Raw genomic sequence first — 24,710 nt, forward strand, 5'->3', positions numbered from 1 at the left:
AAAATTTTCATTTTCCTTGCGGAAGAGAACACAATCATTGACACAAGCATGGATTTTTTTAGATTTAAAACCTAAGTCTCGAATGAGCTTCTTAGCATCAGCAAAAGACTTGGGAACTGTGGCTTCAGGAGGTAGTGCATGCCTAAAAATTTCCAGCAATGCATTGAAGGACTTTATAGTCCACCCGCTCATTGTTTTCAAATGGAGCAAAGTGACTACAAAGGATAGCTTTGAGTAAAAATGATTCCCTGGATACAGCTCCTTTTTTGCATCTTCTAACAATTTAAGAAAGTTATCTGTGTCACTATGATTCGCATTTAGACTATCATCCGTTGATTCTTCCCTACCAGCCCAATTGTCCCCCCATTGTGCTGTCCCAATGTCGTGCAACATGTCATTTAAATCTTCAGTATCACTATCCTCCTCTCCATCCCCATGTTTAGTACTATCCCCACAATTTTGGTGTCGAAATTGTTCCCCATGGTGTATCCATCTTGTGTAGCTTTTACGAATGCCTTGAGTCAATAAATGATCCCCCACAACTGTTTTAGTTTGGTTACAAAAATTATTGCATTGTGTACATGGGCATGGAATTTTTTGATTTTCAACTTTTTGAGAATATGCAAATTTGAGGAAATTTTTGACTCCGAGTTCATAAGCCTTGTCCTTCCTATTGCTAATCTTCATCCAAGTTTTATCCATGTCCTAGATATAGACACATCAGCCTTTAGTACAAAATACTTTTCTAATATCAAACTAAAGAGAATAATTTGTTAACTAGCTTTTTCAAAAATTAAGGCTACAAGTCATATGAAAAGCAGCCATAAAAGTAATATGAAAATTCATATGAAAAGCCATGAAATCAGTATCATATATCAAGAAAAGTAATATGTTAAAAAAATGCAACATTTCAGAAGCCCAAATTGCCTCGAATAATGGCAAGGAAATGAAGCCTTTCGGGGGTAGGACAGAAGCCATTGGATAATGAGCTAACAAAAACAGGGGAAAATTAAAATGTAGGTTCGAAAATGGCAAGGAAATGAAGAACAAAGAACAAACTTCAGTTGAACTTACCTAAGAAATGTATAGCTTTCCCCAATTGCCTTGGATTTGCTGGTGCTAAAGAGCTCGACGCGGTTGCGGGTCAATAGAGGGGAGAAAGGGCTATCGTCAGTGGTGAAGGAAATGCTGAAGAATAAATTATGGTGCTGGATAGCTCGGACTTCAGTGGCTGATGGTGGTGGATAGCGGCGGACTTCAGCGGTTAACGGTGGTGAGCGGCATTTCGACACGGTTGCGGGTCAATGGAGGGGAGAAAGGGTCATCGTCAGTGGTGAAGGAAAGGCTGAAGAATAAAGCTCAAGTTGCTGGGTAGCGGCAAACTTCAGCTGCTGATGGTGGTGGATAGCGGCGGACTTCAGCGGCTAACGGTGGCGAGCGGCATTTCGAATCTACGGGAAGGAAGGGTTAGTTCACCATAGGAAGGAAAGACTGAGAATGAAATTTGTCTAAGTGTTGGAAGAGAGAAGCGGCGAGACTTTTGTTTGTGTGTGAACAACCAAAAACGACGTCGTTTTGTAGAGATTTCAGCCACCCGCCTCGCGCCTCTTTCAGATTTCAGACTGGCGCTCTTTTTTTTTTGGCATCTAAGCACATCTTTGAGATTCCAGGATTCACACCTTTAGCTTCATACATTTTTTTTCTTTTTTTTTTCCCTGGTCAAATTTTTTTTTCAGGTTTCTTTTTTCATACTTAATCTCTTTTTTTTTTCCTTAATCTCATCTATAAATATCAAATAAATTATTTGATATTGGTTTCTTTTTTGTGCATGTATATATATATATATGTGTGCTTGTTTGTGTCTATATACATCTTTTTGGGTTTGGACAACTCAATATACAAATTATTTAAGAAATTACCTTACAATAAAACTTACACAATAAAACATGTTTCAAAAATTTAACATGCATAGAATCGCTTATATACAGTATAGCACTTCTTACTCATGCTTATACTACTCTTTGTCTATTACTTAGTTTTTATAATAAATTAAAAGAAACATGTAATCAAATATTCTGTTAAATGTGTGGCAACTCTCAATCTTATTGCACAACAGATATTTTACTGAATAATTTTAATTTCGTATATACCCATTCCATATGAAAATAATTATTACTTATGATGTATTACACGTTATACTAATCTTTCACAGTGCTAACATTAGACTACAAATTATATTCAATTACATTTTTTCAAATTATGTCAGTTATTGATTTTTGGGGGTTGTTATAAGGAATAATAAACAATTCGTGAAAAAATTTTCATGCTCAGACATGTCTATTATGTCAACTTAGCAAAAATTACAAATATCTAAAAATAGTTTGTTATTATATCATTTGTATTTTGCTAATACGTAATGAATAGGGGCTAAATTATAAAATTAGGGTGTCATATCTTCGGTGTTTTTTGCTCATATAAAAGAATTGGGGGATAAATAATAAAATTAGGGTGCCATAGTAGAATTAGTGAAATTTGATGAAAATACTATAGAATTGCTTATATACAGTATAGCACTTCTTACTCATGCTTATCCTACTCTTTGTCTATTACTTAGTTTTTATAATAAATTAAAAGAAACATGTAATCAAATATTCTGTTAAATGTGTTACAAATCTCAATCTTATTGCACGACAGATATTTTACCGAATAATTTTAATTTCGTATATACCCATTCCATATGAAAATAATTATTACTTATGATGTATTACACGTTATACTAATCTTTCACAATGCTAACATTAGACTACAAATTATATTCAATTACACTTTTTCAAATTATTTCAGTTATTGATTTTTGGGGGTTGTTATAAGTAATAATAAACAATTCATGAAAAAATTTTTATGCTTAGACATGTCTATTATGTCAACTTAGCAAAAATTACAAATGTCTAAAAATAGTTTGTTATTATATCATTTGCATTTTGTTAATACATAATGAATAGGGGCTAAATTATAAAATTAGGGTGTCATATCTTCGGTGCTTTTGCTAATATAAAAGAATTGGGGGTTAAATAATAAAATTAGGGTGTCATAGTAGAATTAGTGAAAGTTGATGAAAATACTGTAGTATACAGTGACGCAAAAAGTTGTCACAAAATTGGAACCGGGTAGACTTTCAATGACAACAAGTTATGTTGTCACTGTAGAGAGAGCGTTTGTGACGACTTTACTTCAGTTGTCATAAAATCATTTCCCGCGGCATCAAATGAGATGCGCGCCAACTATTTCGTGACAAGTTGAGAATGACAACTTCCAATGTTGTCACTGATTATGCTTGTGCTGTACTCATCTGTGATGACACCTAATGTCGTCACTGAATTAGGTTATCTGTGACAAGATTTTTGTTGTCACATAAATTTTTGTCACTGAAAAATATATTTCTTGTAGTGTGTTTTCTTGAGCGTTCGAACTATATTGGTTGGACTCCCATCTGTTGCAGCTCTGCTTTCCCTTCTTCAAGGAACTTCTAATGCAGTTAACTACTTTCTGTTCATTTAATTTCTCCTCTTTCCGGAAAAAAATCTCTCACATATGATTTGGTGTCTGGAAGTATATGTTCTGTCCTCATTTTGGCTCCTACCATGGATTGCACAGTAAAGTGAAAAGGAAGCATTTCAGTTTGTTCAACTTATTTTAGTTGGACAAATTTGTCATCGTAACCTTGAAATGGAAACTAAAGTAAAAAATTACAACAGCTAAGAAGAATAGCTATTCGACACAATAATGAATGAAGAAAAACCTGTTATTGTAATCCGAAAAGTGTCGTGCTGTTACAAAATTTCTGTGCAACTTTCGCCCACATATAGAAGGCATAATTCAATCAAGCATCTCAAAGCATCATTAGAAATCAAAATATTCACAAGGAACGAAAGTTCTATATGTCACCAATATCCAATATGAGAACATGAGTTCGTCAGGAAAAGCGTAGTAGTTTTGTACAATTATCAAGTCCAGAAAAGCGTTTGGAAAATATGAAACAGGGTAAGATCCTTGTATTTTTTTTTTTTTTTTAAAGATAGATCAATAGTAAAGCCATGTGCAATAGCAAAAGTTTAAGGTAATACGTTTCACTATACTATGTGACCAAATTTAGCAGCATGCGACATTAAGGAACTATTAAAAAATAATTAAAAATAAGCACTGCGGCTTATCTGCTTCGTAGAATTGAATTTAAAGAGTGAAAATGTTTTAGTTTTGATTAGTATTTAGTATTTATATTAGTGTCAAGACTTAATTTTTTGTAAGAATAAACCTCTAGCAGTTCTATAGCAACTTTCAGTGACCACTTGTGTAATGTAATACCATAAAAATCTCTATTGAACCATATATATTTTAGATTCTGCCCATTTAGAAGACAAACTCAACCACATTTTTATTGTAGAAACACACTTATAAATTAAGGAACATGCTTCAATAAAATTTCTTAAAAACACCCCCAGAAAAATCAAGAAGGTAAGCCCAATTAAATTTTAAAATTATTGTTTAATCACCTTTTGGTCCAGAACACATGCTGGCAAAATTTGAGTGCCTGTTTGAGTTAAATTTTTCTTTTTGGAGAGAATTTATTGTAGACTAGTAATACTTCACATATTTTACATGTGATTGTAAAATCCTAAAATATAATACTTTTTTAGCTATTATGAACAACCATCATACTTTAACAATAGTATCATATGAACCTACTAAATTATTTATTTTACATTCATTATATAGTCCAATTAATCATCTGATCATATACTATGTCAATAGATTAGATAATTTGAAATATTTATCTAACTTTTTTCTCTTTTTCTTTTTCTTTCACTCTTGTAGATGCCTTTGAATCGTTAGCTAGTTGTCCTTCTTTATTTTCACAAATTAAGCATAAGCAAGAATAACTTTTTGATTCTAGCATCACCTTTTTTTTGTAGTATCTATATTAATAACTTTTTTTGTAGTATCTATATTTCTGATGATCTTGGAATTGGAATTACAATTGTGGATAATCAAGAATTTTTCATTAACTGATAAATTGGGAGTAAAACGCAAAAGGACAGTTTTAGATAAAAGTGCTTTATTATCTTAATTGTCTCCATAATTCAAATTTGCTGCTTCATTTTTCGTAACAATTACCATTATTGAATATTAGGGGAAAATGCAGTTTTCATCCCCAGTGTTTGGATGAGGGACCAAGTTCGTCCTCAAAGTTTTAGCAATAGCACATTTAGTCCTCAATCATTGTCAATTTTGGTCAATTTAGGACAATTGACAGAAAACTCTTGAAATTGGATGGAAAGTAGTCACATGAGACACATGCTCCTTTAGTGTAATTTATTGCAGCCAACAAAAAAGAAAAAAATTGTCTTCTTTTTCATTCTTTTGTCCTTTTTTAACAATGAAGAACTTTTCCAATATTCTCACTGACATCAATCAGGACAATCGGCTGGCTACTGTCTAGAAGATTGGTGAAAGTGGATCCATGTAGAACCCCATTGAAGAAAAATGTCCTTACAAAAGAAGGAATTAAATGATCGGTCACCTCCAAAATAGGGATCTCATTGTAATCATGTTGAACACTACTATATGTAAAATAGGGATTAGCTCACTGTTGACTTTGGATTTACTTTTTGTTTATGGTCCCCAACTCAATAGGATACAACTCATTAAGAATTTATATGTGTAACTATTATCAGAATTGAGATTGCAATTGTATGAAATTGGGAACAAATTATGTGACCAGAATCACATGTCAAAATTGAGATTTCACCAAGTTTTCATACACAAAATAGCTTCCTTACAAACAGAAAATGTCCACTTCCATCCGCAAAATGTACATAATTGATCAATCAACAGCTGGTTTTCATACTTCTCTGCTGCTACTTTAGTCTACGTTTATCCTAAATCCTACCTCTTACAAACAAAGGATTATCCAACTAGCATTCTAGCAAACACATTTGTTTCCACAAAATACAATCTCAGTCTGGCAAATTTAGCAACATTTCTTACTAGACTTAGCAACAGCTTGCCCCACTTTCCATTTGCTTTGCTTGTTCTCCTCCAACTCAAAACCAACAACACCATTAGGACCACAATAATGATGATGAAAATTTTCTCCCTCTTTCGTATCTTTTCAACTATTTCTTCCAACTTATTCACCCTTTTTGGCAAACCAGGTATAAGTACCCTTCCTCTTGGACCAATTTCCTCATCAACCTATCAAAATACTTGCACCTGTCGAGTCTAATAAAACATAATTCAAAAATTTGTTAAAATCAAAGTTTTACTGGTGTGTCAATAGTACAATGAGTTCTTACTGGCCACAAAGAACAACTAAGAAATCTTCTTTCAAATTGTTGCCCTGCTAACAAGTTGTTAGTTTTGTCCTGAATCCACAATTACAGACACGTGTTGATGAAATTGAAGAAGCAGAACTTCTTCTTATTTTAGCACTCTAGGTTCTCCATGGCCTTCGCTATTACAAGTAGAATAATAGGTATTGAGCATGATGAAACTTTGCCTGCAAAACTTAGGGCTAGAAAAAACAGAGCATATACTCAAGAAAGAAGGAGACACGAATGAAAAAAGAAGACAGTTTTCCCCATTTTGTTGGCTGCAATAAATTAAACTAACGGAGTACGCTTCTCACGTGACTACTTTCTATCCAGTTTCAAGAGTTTTCTGTCAATTGTCCTAAATTAACCAAAATTGATAATGTTTGAGGATTAAATGTGTTCTTGTTGAAAATTTGAGGATGAAATTGGTCACTCACCCAAACATTAGGTTAGGGATGAAAAGTGCATGAATATTATTCGAGAAGAGAGCACTTAAGCCATCACTAAAAACTAAGACTAGATTTTACAAACACTGTAATCTAAGACTTGATACTTTCGGTATCAAAACATCCATCATTTGTGTTGAATTTTTCAACGTTTTATCATTTTTTGTCATTCTTTGTGTCATTTTATGTAGAGTACTTTGGACATCATTGAAAACTAAAACCAATTACACGAACACTTTAATCTAACTGATCAGACAGCTGGTACTATTGGTGAAAAAGGGAAAAAATCCACTTTTCGTCCCTAAACTTTGAGTTAAGGACACATTTCATTCCCAAATTTTTTGACACACCACATTTAGTAAATGAATTAATTATTTTTTGTCACATTTAGTCCAAAAATGGTAAATTGCTTAATTGGATAGAGAAAGTCACGTGTTTGGCACGTGGCCGTTAAGTAAAAAAAAATCAGTCAAAATCAACGCCACATCAGTTTTCTCCATCCAAATTGAATATTTTACCCTTTTTGGATTAAATGTGGCCCAAAATAACGCCACATCAGTTTTCTCCATCCAAATTGAATATTTTACCCTTTTTGGATTAAATGTGGCCCAAAATAATTAATTTATTACTAAATGCGATGCGTCTAAAAATTTGGGGATGAAATGTGTCCCTAACTCAAAGTTTGAAGACGAAAAGTGGATTTTTCCCGGTAAAAAAGTATCTACATTTACATCTATATTTATTTTTTATATTTTTGCTCGATTTGGGTGATCTTAATGTTCTCTTTTATGACATCTCAATTGAATTTTGCAATTTTTTTGGGTAAAATTTATCATTCTTTATGTAATATTATTTTTTTCTTTTAGTTTTGGTCTTTTTTTAGTGTTTCTTTTTTTTGTTTACGATTAATATTGACTTGTAAATGATGTATAGTGCTATTACAGTTATAAGACTATCTTTGAACATGAGTGTTTGAGTTTTAATACACCATCACTCAAAGGGACGTTTCATCTTTGTAACCGTATTCATGAATCATATTAATTGATATTGATTATTAATGAAATGCAATAAAATGTTTTTAATTATTGAAGAAAATAGTAATTTTGGAATCATAAAAACTAAAACCAATTTTTTTCTTATACTTCTAAATAACAAGGATTCATTGTTCTAAAGTAAAATCGTCACATTGGGTGTGACATACAAAATTCTTCCCTTTTGTTTGAATTGGATGGATACAACTAATATAATTCATCTATTTGCTGAACGTTTCTCAACTCATTTTGTGTTTACAAGTTTAAGGAGATTTTTCTTTATAAATTAAAATGGTATGACGCAATATAGTGAACATAATCATCAATTAATGTTTTGTCTTGTCATCAACCAATATTTTCTAGAATGAATTTAAATCATCATAAATTATAAGAGTGGAATATAGAACATTAATCATCAATTAGTAAGGGCACAATTAGGATAACAAAAACTAAGATCATAAAAATGCAAACATTCAAAGGCACCAAAACACATGATAACTTTTATAACAATAATGATGATAATGATAATGATAATAATATGTTTTTAAAAACTTTGTAGATGTGAGGCTTTAAGTTGTTTTTAGAGTTTTTGAGATATTTTTGGAATACCTCTCTTTCCCTTGGGACTCGCCATCCCTTCTCCGTCCTCATCTTCTTCCCCTCTCTCACCCCTGACCATGAGGTCCTCTCTATTCACTCCTTTCCTTTCCCCCACCAGCCATTCCTTTCCATTGTCAAACCCCTATCCCCTTTCTCTTATCGCCAAACCTCCTTCCTCTCCATCATAGAAGTTAGGGGGTTGATGAGCAAGAAAAGGAGGATGGATGGGAGAAGTTGCAATGAAGGTGGGGATAGGTGATGGACAATAGGGCTATTAGCTCAATAGAGGTTCCTAATAGGAAAGGAATATAATGGTGGAGAGGGGAGGAGTGATGATGATGAGGTGTGTGTGTTGATATGTATTTTGCTCTTTTTTTTTTTTTTTGCTTTTTTTAGTAATTTTTTGATATTTTTAGATGTTTTTGGGTGTTTTTAGTAATATTCTACGAGGTGTTTATTATAGATGTGTATTTTAGGTACATGTTTTTTTTGTAAGTACAGCTATCCAGCGGCTTTGGCTCTTTTCCAGTGGATTCTCTCTCCATTTATTGCAGTGCACATTTGGATGTATGACACTATGTCTTTATTTATTAACAAGGGTTATGTTAATCAAATTTAAAATGATCATATCCTTTTCTAATAAATGAAGACACATGTCATGCATCTAGATGTACATTATAGGAAATGGAAAAAGAATCCATTGAAGAGGAGCTAAATCTTCCAACTGACAGCTTGGCTCCTATCTAGTAGATTCTCTCTCAATTTTTCACAATGCACATCTAGATGTGTGACACGTGTCTTTATTTATTAACAAAGGTTAGGTTTAGTCAAATTTAAAAGGATTATATCATTTCATTTATTAACAAGGATTAGAATTAGTCAAATTTAAAAGAAAAATCTTCTTTCCTAATAAATGAAGATTAGAATTAGAAGATTTTTCTTTTAAATTTGACTAATTCTAATCCTTGTTAATAAATGAAATGATATGATCCTTTTAAATTTAACTAATCCTAACCTTTGTTAATAAATAAAGACACGTGTTATGCACCTAGATGTGCATTGTAAGAAATGGATAGAGAATCCATTGGAGGGGAGTCAAAATCCTCCAACTGAAAACTTGGCTCTTTTCTCGTGGATTCTTTCTCCATTTTCCACAATGCATATTTGGATGCATAACATGTGTCTTTGTTTATTAATAAAGGATTATAATTAGTCAAATTTAAAATAATCATGTCTCTTATTAGCAATTGAAAACATCAATCATGTATCTAAATGTGCATTACAAAAATGGCAAGAGAATTTAATGGAGCCAAATCCCCCAATCGACGCTAAAATTTAAAGGCTACAAGGGGTTAAATGTTAGATTGTCTAACTTACAAGAATTAAATTGGCATTTTTTATTTATATATGAACACTTTGCTATTCAAAGGCTAGAATCCAATTGTTTCCATAACTTGGAGAAATTTCATTTGAGAAAAATATATTATAAATAGAATGTAATTTGGCTAGTAGTTATTCCATTATTTTCGATTGTGGGTTTTGGATGTCATGACTCATAAATAACAAAAGGTAAGTGTACTTTGGGTTAAAAGACCATTTGACTTGATTTTTTTGAAAATTTTATAGAAAAATATTTGGTAATAATTTGATACATATAAAATAAAATGTGATTGAGAAATGTATTCTGATATATGTAAAGTAAAAAGTGATTGAAAAATGTTTCATAGAAAACAAATTTTTCTTTGAAAACTATAATGCAAATAGGTAATAATTTGTATATTTTAAAAAAAGGGTAATAATTGGTAATACGAATTATTGGAAAAAAATACATGACTAAAATTGAAGAAACCTCAATGAAAAATATTTGGACAAATCACTAGCGGGGTAAATGTAATTAACTGTAGTCGTAATTTACCCAGATCTTCTATTCTTGTCATTCTTACAATTGGCTGCATTGCTGTTTTCTACCTTGCATCTTCTTTCTTTTCCACAAAAGGATTCTTTTATTCCATCACAGGAACAAGTATGCAGAGCAAAATGCTAAGAATCATAGAGATTCTGAGAAGTACGTGTATTGGGGCAACAGAATTGACTGTCCTGGGAAGCACTGCAAGTCTTGCGAAGGCCTTGCCCACCAGCAATCCAGCCTCAGGCGTGCTCTTGAGGAAGCAATAATGTATCTTCAGAGGTAAATACCTTTTTTTGGGGGTAAAAATACAAAAAGAGAAAACAAAATAATCTTGATTATATGAATGGTTGGACTAGTGGGTTTTTGTTCTTTTGCTACTTTACTATGTTAATTCTCGTTTTGGAGGGGTTTTGGCTGTAAAATATGGAGCTTTTTTGTGCATGATATATCAAAGTACAATCTTGTCAGCACAGTGTACAAGAGAGATGCTATAATGGTAATAGAGGAAGAGTTTTGGTCGTATAGCATGTATATTACTGGATTTGCTGATGATTTTGATTGGATGTGTTAAAAATTTGAGAGGGGAGAGGAGAGTTGGCTGATCCGTTACGATAAGGAGAATGAGAGGAATATTCTTGATTATTCATGGCTTTGAAATTTTTGCGTTTTTATCTCTTCTGGTTCATTATCCAATTGGAAGGATGAAGGTTCATGATAGAAGGTATTGGTAAAGTACAACATTGGCAAAAGTACAAGTGAATTTCGATATGTTATCGATTAAAGAATTCTGCTTATACATTATGTCTATTATGGGTCTATTGGTGATTTTGATTGGATATAGAATGGATCTAATTTTGAAGAAGAGAGAGATCTGCATCTTTTTGCAGTGTTATGTACAACTGATTCTTTATCTATGATGTAGTTTGTCTTAAAATGGTCCCTTTTTTCTAGGTAAGTGAAATGCATATAATATCGATATAGAAGAATGTTCATCTCCCTTTGATTTTCCCGTTTCTTTGTCCCCTTCTGTTACTCAGTTTGGTTCAGAAAGTTGTAAATTTTACTGATCAGGAAAGATATGGTTATATACAACATTGGCAACACAAAGTACAAGTGTACTACCATAATAGTATTGTAAGAAAATTTGCTTACACAGAAGGCATACAATGTGTTCCGTTTGTGACTCTGATTGGTTGTAAGATGGGTTTGGTATTGACAAAGTGGAAAGCTGCATCATTTTTTGGTATTAACTAGAAGTGAATTGTTAAATCTGGTTTAGTTTACCTTGAGATAGATTGATTTTCTCTTGGTAAGTACTGTTGTTATTACTGATATAAAAGAAATGTCCATCCTCCATTTTATTCTCCTTTCCCCCTTTTTCTGAGCGAATTTGATTGAGAAAGTTATAGATTTTATCATTTGGAAAGAGGGTGATGTCTGAAAATTGCAATGGAGATTTAAGTGCCTTCAATTGAATTCTGTGCCTAGGGGAGTAGAAGAATATTGCTTTCACCTGAGTATGTATTATTGGATTTGAATTTACTATTAGTCCCATAATCCTCTAGGGATTTGTTGGGAAAGACGGGAACTTGTAATTGAAGAGGAGACTTTTAGAGTACTAATTATGGGTGACACAAGTTCACACTGCATTCCTTGAATGTTGTTTTATGATTTAAAATACTATTTGAGGTTTTGCAAGATTATGAGGTTAGCTGATGAAATTTAGCATACAGAGATAAACCAGAACATGGTGAGCTGTGGTAGCATGCAACTTTAGTTACATATTAATGAAAATTTTAGTTGGACTTGATCTACAATTATGATAGAACATACCTGCATGTTCTGCATTTTGACTTCCGAGATTTTAGCTTACCCTGGAAAAATTTAGCATTTTAAGACTTTCCATTCTTCTTAGTGTTTTGCACTTGGAGGACCTGTTTCCACATTCAGTTGGAAGTCTGTCTTTATGGATGTAATCTTTAAAAGACTTGCAGCAGCTAGCTTTATGCTTTGGTGCTACTGGATTTCAGGCTTCGTGGACCTTCCACTTCATGGCCTCTTTGACTCTATTTGCTCGCTCAAGCACAAGAAAACCATTTGTTTTGACAATTGGTGGTCTTAGCATTCCAAGTTTTTGTTCCTTTCTTAGACCAAAATTTTGCAAAGAAAAAAAAGCCTACTCATTCCTGTGTTTTGCCCCTTTTATATGTTTAAGAACCTTTGTAATTCCTCAAGAATGTGCATCAATCCAATACACAACAAGAAAGGGATTCTTCACCAGTCAATTGATGCCAGTTCAGAACAAAGTTCAGTTATGGTGAAGACTAGCATTTAGCATCACTGCAAACTCTGGCCTCTTGCACTCAAAGGAAAAAAAGAAAATATAAGAAAAAAAGGTAAGACAGAAGTTGTTCCAGGTGCTACTTGTTTGAACCAAAAGATGCAAGATGTCGAGTTTTCCAGTATCACTAATTGCTTACATATGCTTTTAAAACAAAAATGAAACAACAAAGAGTAAAACAAATTGATGCAGCTGAAAATTTTTGTGAGTTTTGTTTATTTTATTCCATTTGTATTTTCCTTAAGTGCCTGATAACATACGTCGGTAAATAGTGGCCATTTAATGATTAATCTACATTTTTTAATTTTATTTGTTAGGTGGGCAGCTAGCTCTTGCTCAATGTATTCCTTGTATTATCTTGATCTCATATCAGAAATGGCTAATAACAGTGAAATCGGGTGCTATTGACAAGCAAGAAATTGGAATCCTGAGGGACTGCCAATGTGGCCGGGAGGACCTCAGATCAAAAAGTTTGTATTCGAATATTTTACTCGTAAATTGAACAGCAATGTCTCTGTCATGGTAATTTTACTTCTATACTGCCTTTTGCTTTGCTTTGTTCTAAACATTCTCCATCCTTCTTGCATTCAATTATTTGTTTAAGAATGATCAATCTTTAGGATTTTGTTACATACTGTTGAAGGCTCTTTTAATATTGTTTTTGGGTTAAGTTTTTAGCCCTTTAACTTGTTGAATGGTGTTTGGTTTGGTCATTCCCTTTCTCCCTCTAAGTTTAGGTTCACTGAGGATTACAATTTCATTGCAAAAATTTCTTTGTGAAGCTCAATGGACTTAGTTTTTTGAATCTTGATAAATTTCTTGCAGGTATTAATCATGGTAATCATTCAAGTTCATGAAGTGCAAGAATCAGAATAACCGTAGTGCTATTCTCATCATATTATTTTCTTCCTTTAGTGGCTGGCATGAAGTCGAAGATTGGAGCAGAAAAGGTTGGTTCATGGTGCTATATGCAGTATTTTGTTCCATTTTCTGTTTCCTATCATTATTATCAGTGACTGTTGAAACACGAATTATTGTGCTGTGGGACTTTCCCTTGTCCTAGAAATTTAACTTGTTTGCAGATAACACTCTTCTTATTAGCATACCATCTTTTTTGGTTTATGCCCATGCAATTGGTAAAGTTTGCCTTGCTATTTTGTTTTTAACTTACCCACTTATCATGGTAATGTTTTCAAGTGTTTGACAAAGCAGGACCTTACCCACTCATGTTTATGATACTTAAGTTTAGCAACAGGCTAAAACACAATTAAGTGGAGGCTATATTCCGGAGTTTTAAGTTTTTCTTTTTTTCCTTCTTTTATTTGTAATATACTTTTCTAATCATTTGTTGAGTTGTTTTGGGGTCTTGTTTCGTGGTCTCAAGTACACAGTGCGAGCTTTAGACCTTGGAATGACATGATTCTAAAGTTTGCACTATAGCTGCCTATGATGTAAAAATCGGACCACTTCTTGGCTCTAACTTGAGAGTCAGATGGCTTGTAGATAAAGAGGAATAAACTTCTCTTTAAATGTGAGCTTTAGACTGAAGCAATTCAGGTTGCTTTGGAAAAATCCCCACCATCAGGTTAGTTAAATAATCAAGAAGTCTTTTTTGGTCTAATTCTAGCCCTCTTGGTGCTTTAATTGTTTATGACAAGTTTTATATCAACTAATACTCGTTCAGAGTCTACTAACTAATTGGAGTCTCTTAATTGTCTGAGAGCGCTGCCTTCATTGGTTCTTGTAGATTGTGTAAGTAAGCTTAACTACAAGCTTACATTTAGGCTGAAAACTAACTTCATTATTGTCTAAAAGTGGATGTAAAAAATGTCGATCAGTTGATTTTTGATTTTGAAGGTCTTCAAAGAGCCCATCAAGAAGTTAAGAGTTGTTCCAACTTTCAAACTCCGTATGTTAGCCATTCTTGATTTTTAAATTTGATGCATGATAATATATGGTTTACTTGGATAGTGAATTATTTGCCAAAATTTATTTTCTTGCATCATCAACACATTTTTCAACTACCTTTTTATCTCACATAAATCACATAAAAAAAGTGCTACAGTAGTTTTTCAAAAAATTATCCCAAATAATCTACTATCCAAACACACTATTATATCGATTATGTACTCTAAGTTGATTTTGGTCATTTTTGTAAATGTACAATTACAATGTGGCAATTCATTTGTCCATGTTCTTGCTAATCTTACTTGGACATGATAGGAACATTGCATATATTTCTGTTGATGATCTCCTGAAGGTGCTATATATGGTGTGAACTTTTTTGACACGGGGAATTATTGCCATGAGTTTTCCCCTTTCCTTCCTCTCCTATAGCTGAAGAGGAAAAGAACAGACAGAAACAAAACTAAACAAAACAAATCAAAAAAAAGGAGGAAAGAAAAAAGGGTTCTGTCAAATATGGGAACACAATGGTCTGCCATAGGTGTGATACTTAATAATGCCCTTGCATAAATGTGTTTTGCTCAATATTATGGGGTAGATAGCCGATAAGTTCTCCTTATGTTTGGTAGCCGAAATTTATATGCACGTTACATTATTTGCACACTGCAAATGTATCGTTGCTTTCTTGAGTTGACTATCATAGTTTGGATTATTGAAAAGAGTAGAACCTGGGCTTGTAGTAAACTTGATGTTGAGAATACTGTGGATCTTGTTTGGAAGGAAAAACTGGTCATGATATCTTAGTGATACGTAAAATTGCTATTCCTATTGGAAGATTTCTGGTTGGTGCTTCTACAAGAAGTTTGAAATATATTCCCCTTTTGTAGTCATTTTGGTGATGGGACTTTAAGAAGACTGATTATTTCTACCATTCACCACTCCCTGGCAGGGTAAACATTAATGTCGTAAAAGCTTGACTACTGCAATTAGTTGTAAGGTGCATTGTCACTTTTGGTAAACAAGTTGTGAACTTTTAATTTTTTTTAGAAAAAATAATATTTCCTTTTCCTGTCTGACAGTTGAAACTTCTGCATATGTAAATGAACACTAGTGTCAGGGTAAGCATAGGTTCTCTGTTAATGTTTGGCACCACTCGTAATAGGTGCGTCACGTGCTCTTTGCGTTGAAAGAAGTCTAGCATACATGTCAAGGGACAAGTGAGAGTCCTTGATAAGTAATTTCTTTCTTTTATATGGCTTAATCATATAGATGAGGGTGATAATTCACCACATAGAGAGACTGTATTGTGCTTGTGAGTTACACTTAAAATTTGTACAAGAAGGCTTGCCATTTCACTGCTGCTGCATGCTTTATTAGTGGGCTCCTTTGGTTGGTTGGTTGATTATAATTTTGGTGCACAGTGTAGGGCTTGAATATTTGATAGGAGATCTGAGAATGAACCTTGGTGCACAGTGTAAGGCTTGCCATTTCTTTTTGTTTCAGAGCCATTCTTTTCTGCTAGCTGATCATTGGTTGGTGTTGCATTTATAGTTGGAGAGTCAAGAGTGTGTACCAAAAAAAGTTTTGGGTGTACCTTTGTGTTCTACATGTATTTAGAGAAGTTTCATACGCATGTTTGGTTCATCTGTCACTTTGCCTAATTGTGGTCTCATGTCATCCATATGTGGGCACCTGTTTGAATACCTTCTTTATGGGAGTCAAAAGCTCTAATATGACATCATTGATGCTTTCGAATGGCTAGTGTTCTATTGCAGTCAGCTATAACATTGCTTTGTTTTAAAACTTTCTGTTTTTAAGTGATTGACATTTAATATGATTGGTGAGGTTTCCCTTCTTGGTGATCGTGATGCTATCCATGTCAGATGAGGTGATAAATTGAAAACTCACAAGGATAGGTTCGGCGTTGATTGGTCTTGGTATCCTTATCTTGATAGGGATACCCGTCCAGAATTTATTTCCTGCAGAATTGTAAAATGGGTCCCACAGAACAAACCTTTTTTATTGCTTCAAATGAGAGGACCCCAGGTTTCTTTGACCATATTTGCCCATCCCAGATATATTACCTTCCACTCTGATCCTTCTGAACTTTATATGATTGCTGTCTTGGGAGTAACAGTAGATCAAAATTTTGTATATCCTTTGCAAACCCCCTTGAAAAAAAGAAAAGAAAAAGAAAAAGGCCTTTTACTTGTCAAATATTTAGATAAATTGTTTTGCCTTGGTAGTTGTATGAGTTCTAATACCGTTCCTTGTGTCAATTTTCTTTCTGTCAAGAGTCACTTTTTAGGTGGAAATTTTTTCCTCTTGAATTGTAGCTTGATTGTACTAAGCTGTTCAGGAAAAGTATCATTACCCTTTTGTGTCTTTTCTCATGGTTATCTAATGTACAAATACTCCTTTGACTGTATTGTAAGTGATTTAGTAATGTTAATCTTTCTTGTTTGGTTTAACATTTCCTGATCAGGACATCATATGGGTTGGAAGACTAGAACATTGTCCTTTCTTCTTTGTATTTGTTTGTGTGGTTTACAATTAACGGAGTGCGTTTGATCTTGGAGTTCTTCTCAACCAAATTTAAGGTTTGTGCTAAATCAGCCACATTTGTCTTTTTTATGTGAATATGACTGTGTGACTACACTGTAAATAAATACATCTGGTAAGTTAATTCCCATCCTTGTTTTCCTATTTTTTTCTCTAAACCATCTATCTGATATATTCCAAGCTCCAAGTTTGTCACGAAGAGATGTGGCAATCCTCGCTATGTTGTCTAGCAATAGTGTTTGATTTTTATTGTCTTCATGACTTCTGTAATTTTGTTGCATAGATTGAACAAGAAGAGAGTTCAACATGGATGTATTGCACTGTGTACAACTTGGCATACTCATCAAACTGCAGCAGCATCTTGAATCCAGTAATTGAAAACAAATATCAACTCTTTATGGTAGAGAGACTAATCATGATGGGAGCCAAGACATTCATCAGAAAGTTCAAGGAAGATTACAATGATCTTAGCCTCACCGATCATCCAAAAAAGAATTGTCAGGAGAATTAGGATGTATGTATGTACCTTTAGATCCACAGGAAAAAAAAGCTTCATTCTTTTTGTTTAAAGTCCATGATATGATATGTACAATGCATTTATTATTTGAAAGTCATGATACAATACATACATACAATATGTTTATTATTTGAAAATCAATGACAAAAGTGGGCACATAATACATATATAAGTTCCACACTTATAGTATTAACCATATGTGTTAAGATCTCCATCCATATCTGATAGCCCAATCCACCGGTTCAGTCAAGACTGTGGTAACTAGACCACATTATTCGATCAACTTGATGGTTCCCACAACATTCTGTGACAGAAAACAGAGGCATGAATATTACAACTCTGTCATAATGTCCAAAACAAATATAGATGGTATAATACATTGGAATTCCCACATCAATTTGACATCAGACTTGTGTAGTTGGACTTTATTTTTTACCTTCTCTACTCAAGATTTTTTTCCCTGATTCCTACATGGAATATTCAATTTTATATCTTTGAAGAGATTGGAGTTTTGAAACCTGAAATATGAAGGCTGCAATTTTTCACAGAGGAAATTATTATTATTTTTAGTGGAAACTATTTTCACAAAAATGAAAAGAAGAAGACTTCAAAAAATGCGTATATTGCAAGAAATATAAGCAAAACCAAAACAAATATAGGATTTAACTTCTTAGTTTTACTCTGAAATGGTAACATTTAGATTAAAAAAAAAAGAGTTGATAAGAAAGCCAACAATGCAAACTCAATATAGAAGTATAGTTCATAGATAGTAAGAATCAATGAATAATGCTACACGAGAATAGAATCTGATTGATTAATAGAAGATCAAAAGTTCCATTCACCTCAAAAAAAAATGAAAAAAAAAAACGTAAAGACAAAATTAGAAGAAACGTAAAACATAAAGTTTGTAAGCATATATAATCCAAATGGTATTTACCTCAACATCCAAATGGAAAATTCCATGAGAATTCATATAATTTTGTAATCAATGAGATTCCACAATCATGTAATACCGTTCATTGATTCATTCATATAGATCAAAAGCATGCATACTGCGGCTTGTAATTATAAAGAAGGGGAAACGATAAAGTTTGTAAGCATACAGAAAGGTACGTACCTTAATATGCAGATAATTGTGTCAATTTAAAATCAATAAGGACAAATCTCTCGATCCTGTAAAATATAATATGCTCAGCAATAATTATTTAAAATATACATTCTGAACTCTTAGGGAAATAAATCTAGTGAAGTGAGACAAAGTTAAAAGGGTTGGTGGAAAATAGAGTTAGGAAATTTGTACCTTTAAATCCACGGGAGCTTCAAAATTCTCTGTATCACTTGGCCCTATTTGAACTTTCTTAAACAATGGTGCATCCAAATTTCCGGAACAGAATTTCTTCAACTTTGGGCAATAAGATATGATCAACTCAGTGAGTAGGGGAAATTTGAACTCATAATCCTCCCGATAACTACCACCAAAGCTTCGAAGATTCTCAAGGTATGCCAACCGCAAAAAACTTAATCTAGGAAACACGAACTCCTTGCTAGTTCTTTCCAGTGCAATTTCTCTACGTTTTCCAACATCATGATGCCGAGTATTATCTTCTTGGCTGATCTCTTCATCTTCCTCACCTATAACTTCACACATTTTCCAGCACCCACAAACTTCAAGTGCCTCAAGACTTATGAGCATGTTAGCCATGCAAGGAGGATAAAACAAACAATATAAAGTGCAGTTTACTACTTTTAGACTTCTCAAGTTTTGGAATACTCGAACCCCTTCAGGAAAATTCCTCCAAATAGGGACGAAGCTTGCACAGTTATACAAGTCCAGTGACTCTAGTTTGGGAAGAATTTCAAATGCCTTTTCTGATGGAGTATTATGAACTTTTAGACCCTCAAAGTCGACAAAGGATTCCATCCCATGACAATCCCACGTGAGAAGTGCTTGCAAGTTTTGTAATAATGTAACTGTATCACCTTTGGCAATGCATCGGATAGAGCGACATTCCCAAAGATTCACGGATTTTAAGTTGTCGAGGGACCCACTAGGCATTTTCCCTCCTATTAGTTGTTCGGGGCCATCACCAGGATTAGTAATGTCTAGTACTTCCAGGCGGGGGAGTGAAACCTGAAAATTTTGGCAAACTTAGCCCCATAATGCAAAATGCAACATGCAGTTACAGTAGTGTTCGGATCCATCCAGGTGCTAGCAATCTATTTGTTACGCTTGATGACGTGACAGACACACCACCACGTCACTAGAGCACCAAAATTATTGTTGTCAATATTTTTATTACCCTATTTTTATTCATCATCACTGGACTTTTAATTACTAGAACTGCACCGAACAGCCTTTTTTTTCTTTTCTTTTCTTTTCAACACCCCGTCTCCCTCTCTCTCTCTCTCTCTCTCTCTCTCTCTCTCTCTCTCTCTCCTATTCACCTTAGAAAGCTCTCTTTTACGATTAAAAAGTTTGACACTGACTGTGGATTTGGCCCTCATTTGAGTGATTATTCAGTGGACACGGCATCTCTCCCTTTCTCTGTCACACACTTTACTTTCCTTTCCTTTCCTTTCTTTCTTTCTTTCTTTCTTTCTTTCTTTCTGTTTTTTAACCTTTTTTTTTTGTTTGGGGGTCTCATCGGCTGAAGAGTATCCGAGTTAGTTTACCACATCTAACCTTAAATCATCACAAGCTGTCTTTATTACAATTAAATAATCACTAGTAACTACCATGAATAATTGTAACAAACACTAGGGAGTGGTACTAGTTAGTTACATACAACCTTCAAATTCACTTCCACCACAATTTAATAGTCAGTACATCTGTATGTGAATTGACTGACATTAATTAATATGAGTCGTACAAACAGGTCAATTTGAAACATTAGTTTTACCTTTACAACAGTCAACATGAGAAATTCCGCATCACATTAACTGATGAAACATTAATAGGGTTTGTTTGGACAGCTGATTATTTTTCCAAATATATTTGCTTACATCATCATTCCAATTTTCAATATACCTTTTTATCTTCCCAATTACCTTTTTATCTCACATACATCACATCACAAAAAGTGTTACAGTAAAAATATTTCAAATAACTTACAATCCAAACAAACCCAAAATTTCGAAAATATAATTATCATATTGAGAAAGAAAGTGCATATTCAAGTGTGTTTTCGGCGTTCACCTGAATTCAATTATATTAAGTATATCATATAGTTACACAAACTAAAAGAGAGAGAGAGAAGGCAAACCTGGTCAAAAAAAGCCACGGCTTTATCATCTTCAGAGCCAAAACCAATAAAATTTGTCTGGCGTAAGTCTAACACTTTGAGTTGGGGTAGCTCAAGCACTTCCTCTGTCAGACTTTCCTCCCTCAGAACAATTCTCTCGAAATTTTGACACCCATATACGTATATCCTTTGGAGTTTCACCAGACATTTCAGTGCTGATTTTGAGAAGAGAGTCGTAATTTGATCACAATCCTCTACCTTAATAGATCTGAGGTTGCAAAGCGATGGAGGTTTGACTGGTCCCTTCCACAAGCACTGTAAAGCACTTATTCTAAAAAATCTCACCTCTTGAAGTTGACTGAAGCACCCAGGTGGAAGAAATCCCTTACATATTTCTTTCAACTCCAACCTTAGTAACTCCATGGACACCAAATTTTCAAAAACATGCCAGGCAACAAGGTTGGCAGTAGAATCAACAAGGCATTCATATTGTCCACTGTCTAGATAAAGCTTTTTCAAATTGATGAACCCGTTTTCACCCAAGTCAGGCACAAGATTCCTCAAGCATGATGATTTTGAAAGACGTAAAATGAGATTTTCAGTTCTCTTGACAATGCTAGTAATATTGGGGTCAAAAAGTTGTTTCAACCCTTCATCACCATGATCTGACAGATAAAGCTTGAAGCTTTTCCGAAATTGATAGTTTTTCCTGAGATTTTCCATTGCTCTTTCATGATTAGCTACTGCAACGTCAAATCTTGACAACCTATGAGTATCAAATTCTTGCAAAGATAGAAGTAGGAGGCTAAGGTCATACAAAGCAATCTGGAGACACGCAAGGTTAGAGATTGATGAGATCTCTTTAAGGCATCTTCTTTCCTCTTCTTTATCTCTCCCTAGCCGCAAATGAAGACCAGATCCCAAATACAATTCTTCTAGTTTCTTCAAGCTTGACAAGATACCACAAGGCAAGGGATGGAGGCTACTTTTGACCCTCAAATCCAATAACTTTAAATTACTCAACTGACCGATTTCAGCTGGAAACTGATCATCCAGAATTTTGGATTCAAAGAGGCTCAAAGTTTCCAACTGCGTCATGTGTCCAAGCATTGATGACATTCCAGTGCCCAACACACAATAATCCAGACACAGTGTTCGAAGGCTCCTTAACATTTGGCCAGGCCATGACAGTGGAAATTCAATTTGCGAGTAGTTTAATTCCATGATCCAAGAGCTTCCATTCCTACAAAAGAGTCTTTTGGTAGGTTCAATTTCCGAAATCGGAATACCAAGCGCAACAGCCTAAGCCTTGGATATTCCTTGCAAAATGGAAGTAGATCATGATTGGAATCTTGCGATATTAGTGAAATTGCTGTGTAAGAATTCTTTTCTCCCACTCTAGAATTGCTCACTAAGAACTCATGCTCGTCTTTTGATGCAATTGACAAGCACACATCTCGCACGACATCGTGCAGTTTTGCAGAGTCTTTTTTTTTAGCATCATTTAGCAACAAATAGGAGCTTTTTAGGTGACCAATAAGCGTGTCTACCTTGTCTCTTACATCTACTAACCTCCGTCTATTTGGGAACAATTCTAGCCCTTTACCATACCTAACCAAACATTCGATTGGAATACTATAATCCTCTGGAAACAAACTGCAAAGCAAAAGTAGTGACTTAGCTTCAGCGCTTTTTAAATAGTCATAGCTAAACTTAATTCTTGAAAACACTAAATCTTCATCTCCTTCTAGTTCTTTAATTGTGTACTCTTTTAATTGCCGAAGGGCACGATCCCAGGATTCTAGAGTATGATTGCCCTTTAATGCCCGGGCAACAACAACAATTGCAAGAGGTAGACCTTTGCATTCCTCTGCAACTTGCTTTGCAACACCACTCAAAGCAGAATCATCAGAAATTTCTGCAACCTCTTTAAAAAGATGCCATGCTTCTTCTTTACGCAAGGCATGCATCTCAAAAATTTCAGCTCCCATGTCCCGACAAGCATCTGAGGATCGAGATGTCAGTATAACTTTTAAGCTCTTGCATTCACCTTTGACGGGAATTCCTAGACTCTCAAAATCAACTACTTTCCAAATGTCATCCAATATAACAAGAATTCTCTTGTCACGGCCAGTTAGTCTCGTACACAATCTTTCAGCTCTGGCACGATCAGTTTGCTCTATTATCTTCAGCCCTAACTGCTCAGCAAGTTGATCTTGGACATTTCTCATGTCTGGACTTTGAGACACGATTGCCATGGCGACTTCATCAAACAATTTCTCGAACTTAACCTGGTCAGCAATTTGTTTGACTAGAGTAGTCTTGCCTATGCCGCCCATACCACAAATCGCCATTAGGCTAGTTTTCTCCTGCTTTAAAGCTTCCATCAGTTCCTTCTTTGTTGACATCCTAGAAACTAGGCCTTCCTCTAAGGATGGGGTTGATTCACTAAAACGCATTTTGCCTAATGGAGCAATGCTTCCAACTTTATCAAATTGCCCCTCTCCTAAGAGTTTTTCAACAACACTCGTTCTTTTCACCGCACGTCGGCCTAGCAAATAGCATGACTTCAAATTCGGAAGCCTGACAATATTCAAGCAATTCACCTTAGCAGTCTCCATACCCTCAGAAATAGTACGTGCATCTTTCTTTACATCCTCAACTCGTTTCAGCCAATCAACAACAGTTGGTATAATTTCTTCAGCATTGTCTTTTGCTCGATCTACCTTTTGTTGCACCTCAGTTTCCTTTAGCTCAAGTTTTTTGATGTCATCACTCAGAGTTTGAACGTTGCTTTTGTAGAAAATTAAGTACTGAAATTGACGCAAAATTGGATCGACACACTTCTCTGCAATTTTTCCCACAATTGAAAGTGCAATATCTTGGATGGCCATTATTGCAAAATTCTGTTCAAATTTGTATTGTTGTGTTGTTTGAAAGATACAGAGAAAGGAATCCAATAAATTGCGTGAAAAATATGAAAAAGATTCATGGATACATAAATAAGGTAATAATAATTTCGTAACAGTAGAGGTACAAAGAAGGAAAAAAATGGTAGGCATTGAAGTGAATTTAATGAATTGTTTACATAACTTATAAACTGTTCTCACCAACAAATATATTCGCATATATTGGTTTAGATTTTTTTTTTTAGAACTATTTTGGAAAATACAAGAGGTACAGTTTGGTGCAGAAATATATTACATTTTCACTTGTTTGACAAAAAATATAAGTTTTTAAGTTTTCATATGTCCAACAATTGATGAAATATCGTCAATATACAATCTTGGGGACAAAACATTCCGCTTTAACCAAGTATGCTAGTCTCTATAAAGTATGTCTATACATTGCTTTAGCAGGATTATTAAACTCAAATAGACGAAAAGTCTCAAAACCTTTGTATATTTTCTCTACATGTTTAAATTTGAAATAACTTGCAATCATTTCAAGTCCGATGAGTAATCATTATTAATTCATGATAATTTTGATGTTAATAAAAATTATGCTGAACATGAAACAATTCAGAAATTTTGGAATCTGAAGATAAGAAAATCCTTGACTTGACATAAGGCAATGACCGAAAACGTCAAATCGGAAAACTACTACTAGTAGAACCATTACAACTGTAGAATTTAGAAATCCCAAAGGGAGATTAGACATGGAAGTCTAATTGACTTCTTTGTTTGAAGGGAAAAAAAAAATGAACAATGACTTCTTTTAATCAAAATTTAATCAAATTAAAACGTGTACATTGTAAAAACCACCAATCAATTGAAGCGGCGTTTC

At 34.1% G+C, this 24,710-nt stretch overlaps 2 protein-coding genes and 1 pseudogene across 2 annotated transcripts; 1 reads left to right on the forward strand and 2 right to left on the reverse strand.

Moving 5' to 3' along the window:
- Nucleotides 1-10,575: 10,575 nt before the first annotated feature.
- LOC113757156 lies at nucleotides 10,576-17,769 on the forward strand (annotated as a pseudogene).
- A 77-nt stretch (nucleotides 17,770-17,846) lies between these two features.
- LOC113757154 lies at nucleotides 17,847-22,022 on the reverse strand. Its single transcript, XM_027300563.1, has 4 exons — nucleotides 20,946-22,022; nucleotides 18,983-19,813; nucleotides 18,800-18,855; nucleotides 17,847-17,986 (listed from the first exon to the last, which is right to left on the reverse strand). Exons 1-3 carry the CDS (start codon nucleotides 22,020-22,022, stop codon nucleotides 18,832-18,834), a joined length of 1,932 nt encoding a protein of 643 aa, XP_027156364.1. The 3' UTR covers nucleotides 17,847-17,986; nucleotides 18,800-18,831.
- A 116-nt stretch (nucleotides 22,023-22,138) lies between these two features.
- On the reverse strand, nucleotides 22,139-23,818 carry LOC113757155 (disease resistance protein At4g27190-like). The gene has a single exon (XM_027300564.1). The coding sequence runs from the start codon at nucleotides 23,816-23,818 to the stop codon at nucleotides 22,139-22,141; it is 1,680 nt and encodes a 559-aa protein (XP_027156365.1).
- Nucleotides 23,819-24,710: the final 892 nt, after the last annotated feature.

Source organism: Coffea eugenioides, unplaced genomic scaffold (assembly GCF_003713205.1).
Source record: "Coffea eugenioides isolate CCC68of unplaced genomic scaffold, Ceug_1.0 ScVebR1_2783;HRSCAF=3878, whole genome shotgun sequence".
In the NCBI taxonomy this organism is placed as follows: Eukaryota; Viridiplantae; Streptophyta; class Magnoliopsida; order Gentianales; family Rubiaceae; genus Coffea; species Coffea eugenioides.

What these genes read in the sequence shown, in the direction of transcription:
- LOC113757155 (XM_027300564.1), bottom strand. Translation starts at nt 23,818, where the DNA reads ATGGCCATCCAAGATATTGCACTTTCAATTGTGGGAAAAATTGCAGAG.
- LOC113757154 (XM_027300563.1), bottom strand. Translation starts at nt 22,022, where the DNA reads ATGACGCAGTTGGAAACTTTGAGCCTCTTTGAATCCAAAATTCTGGAT. An exon ending in CCGTGGCTTTTTTTGACCAG is followed by an intron (nt 19,814 to 20,945) that starts GTTTGCCTTCTC and finishes CAAAATTTTCAG; the next exon opens with GTTTCACTCCCCCGCCTGGA. An exon ending in AAGCTCCCGTGGATTTAAAG is followed by an intron (nt 18,856 to 18,982) that starts GTACAAATTTCC and finishes TATATTTTACAG; the next exon opens with GATCGAGAGATTTGTCCTTA.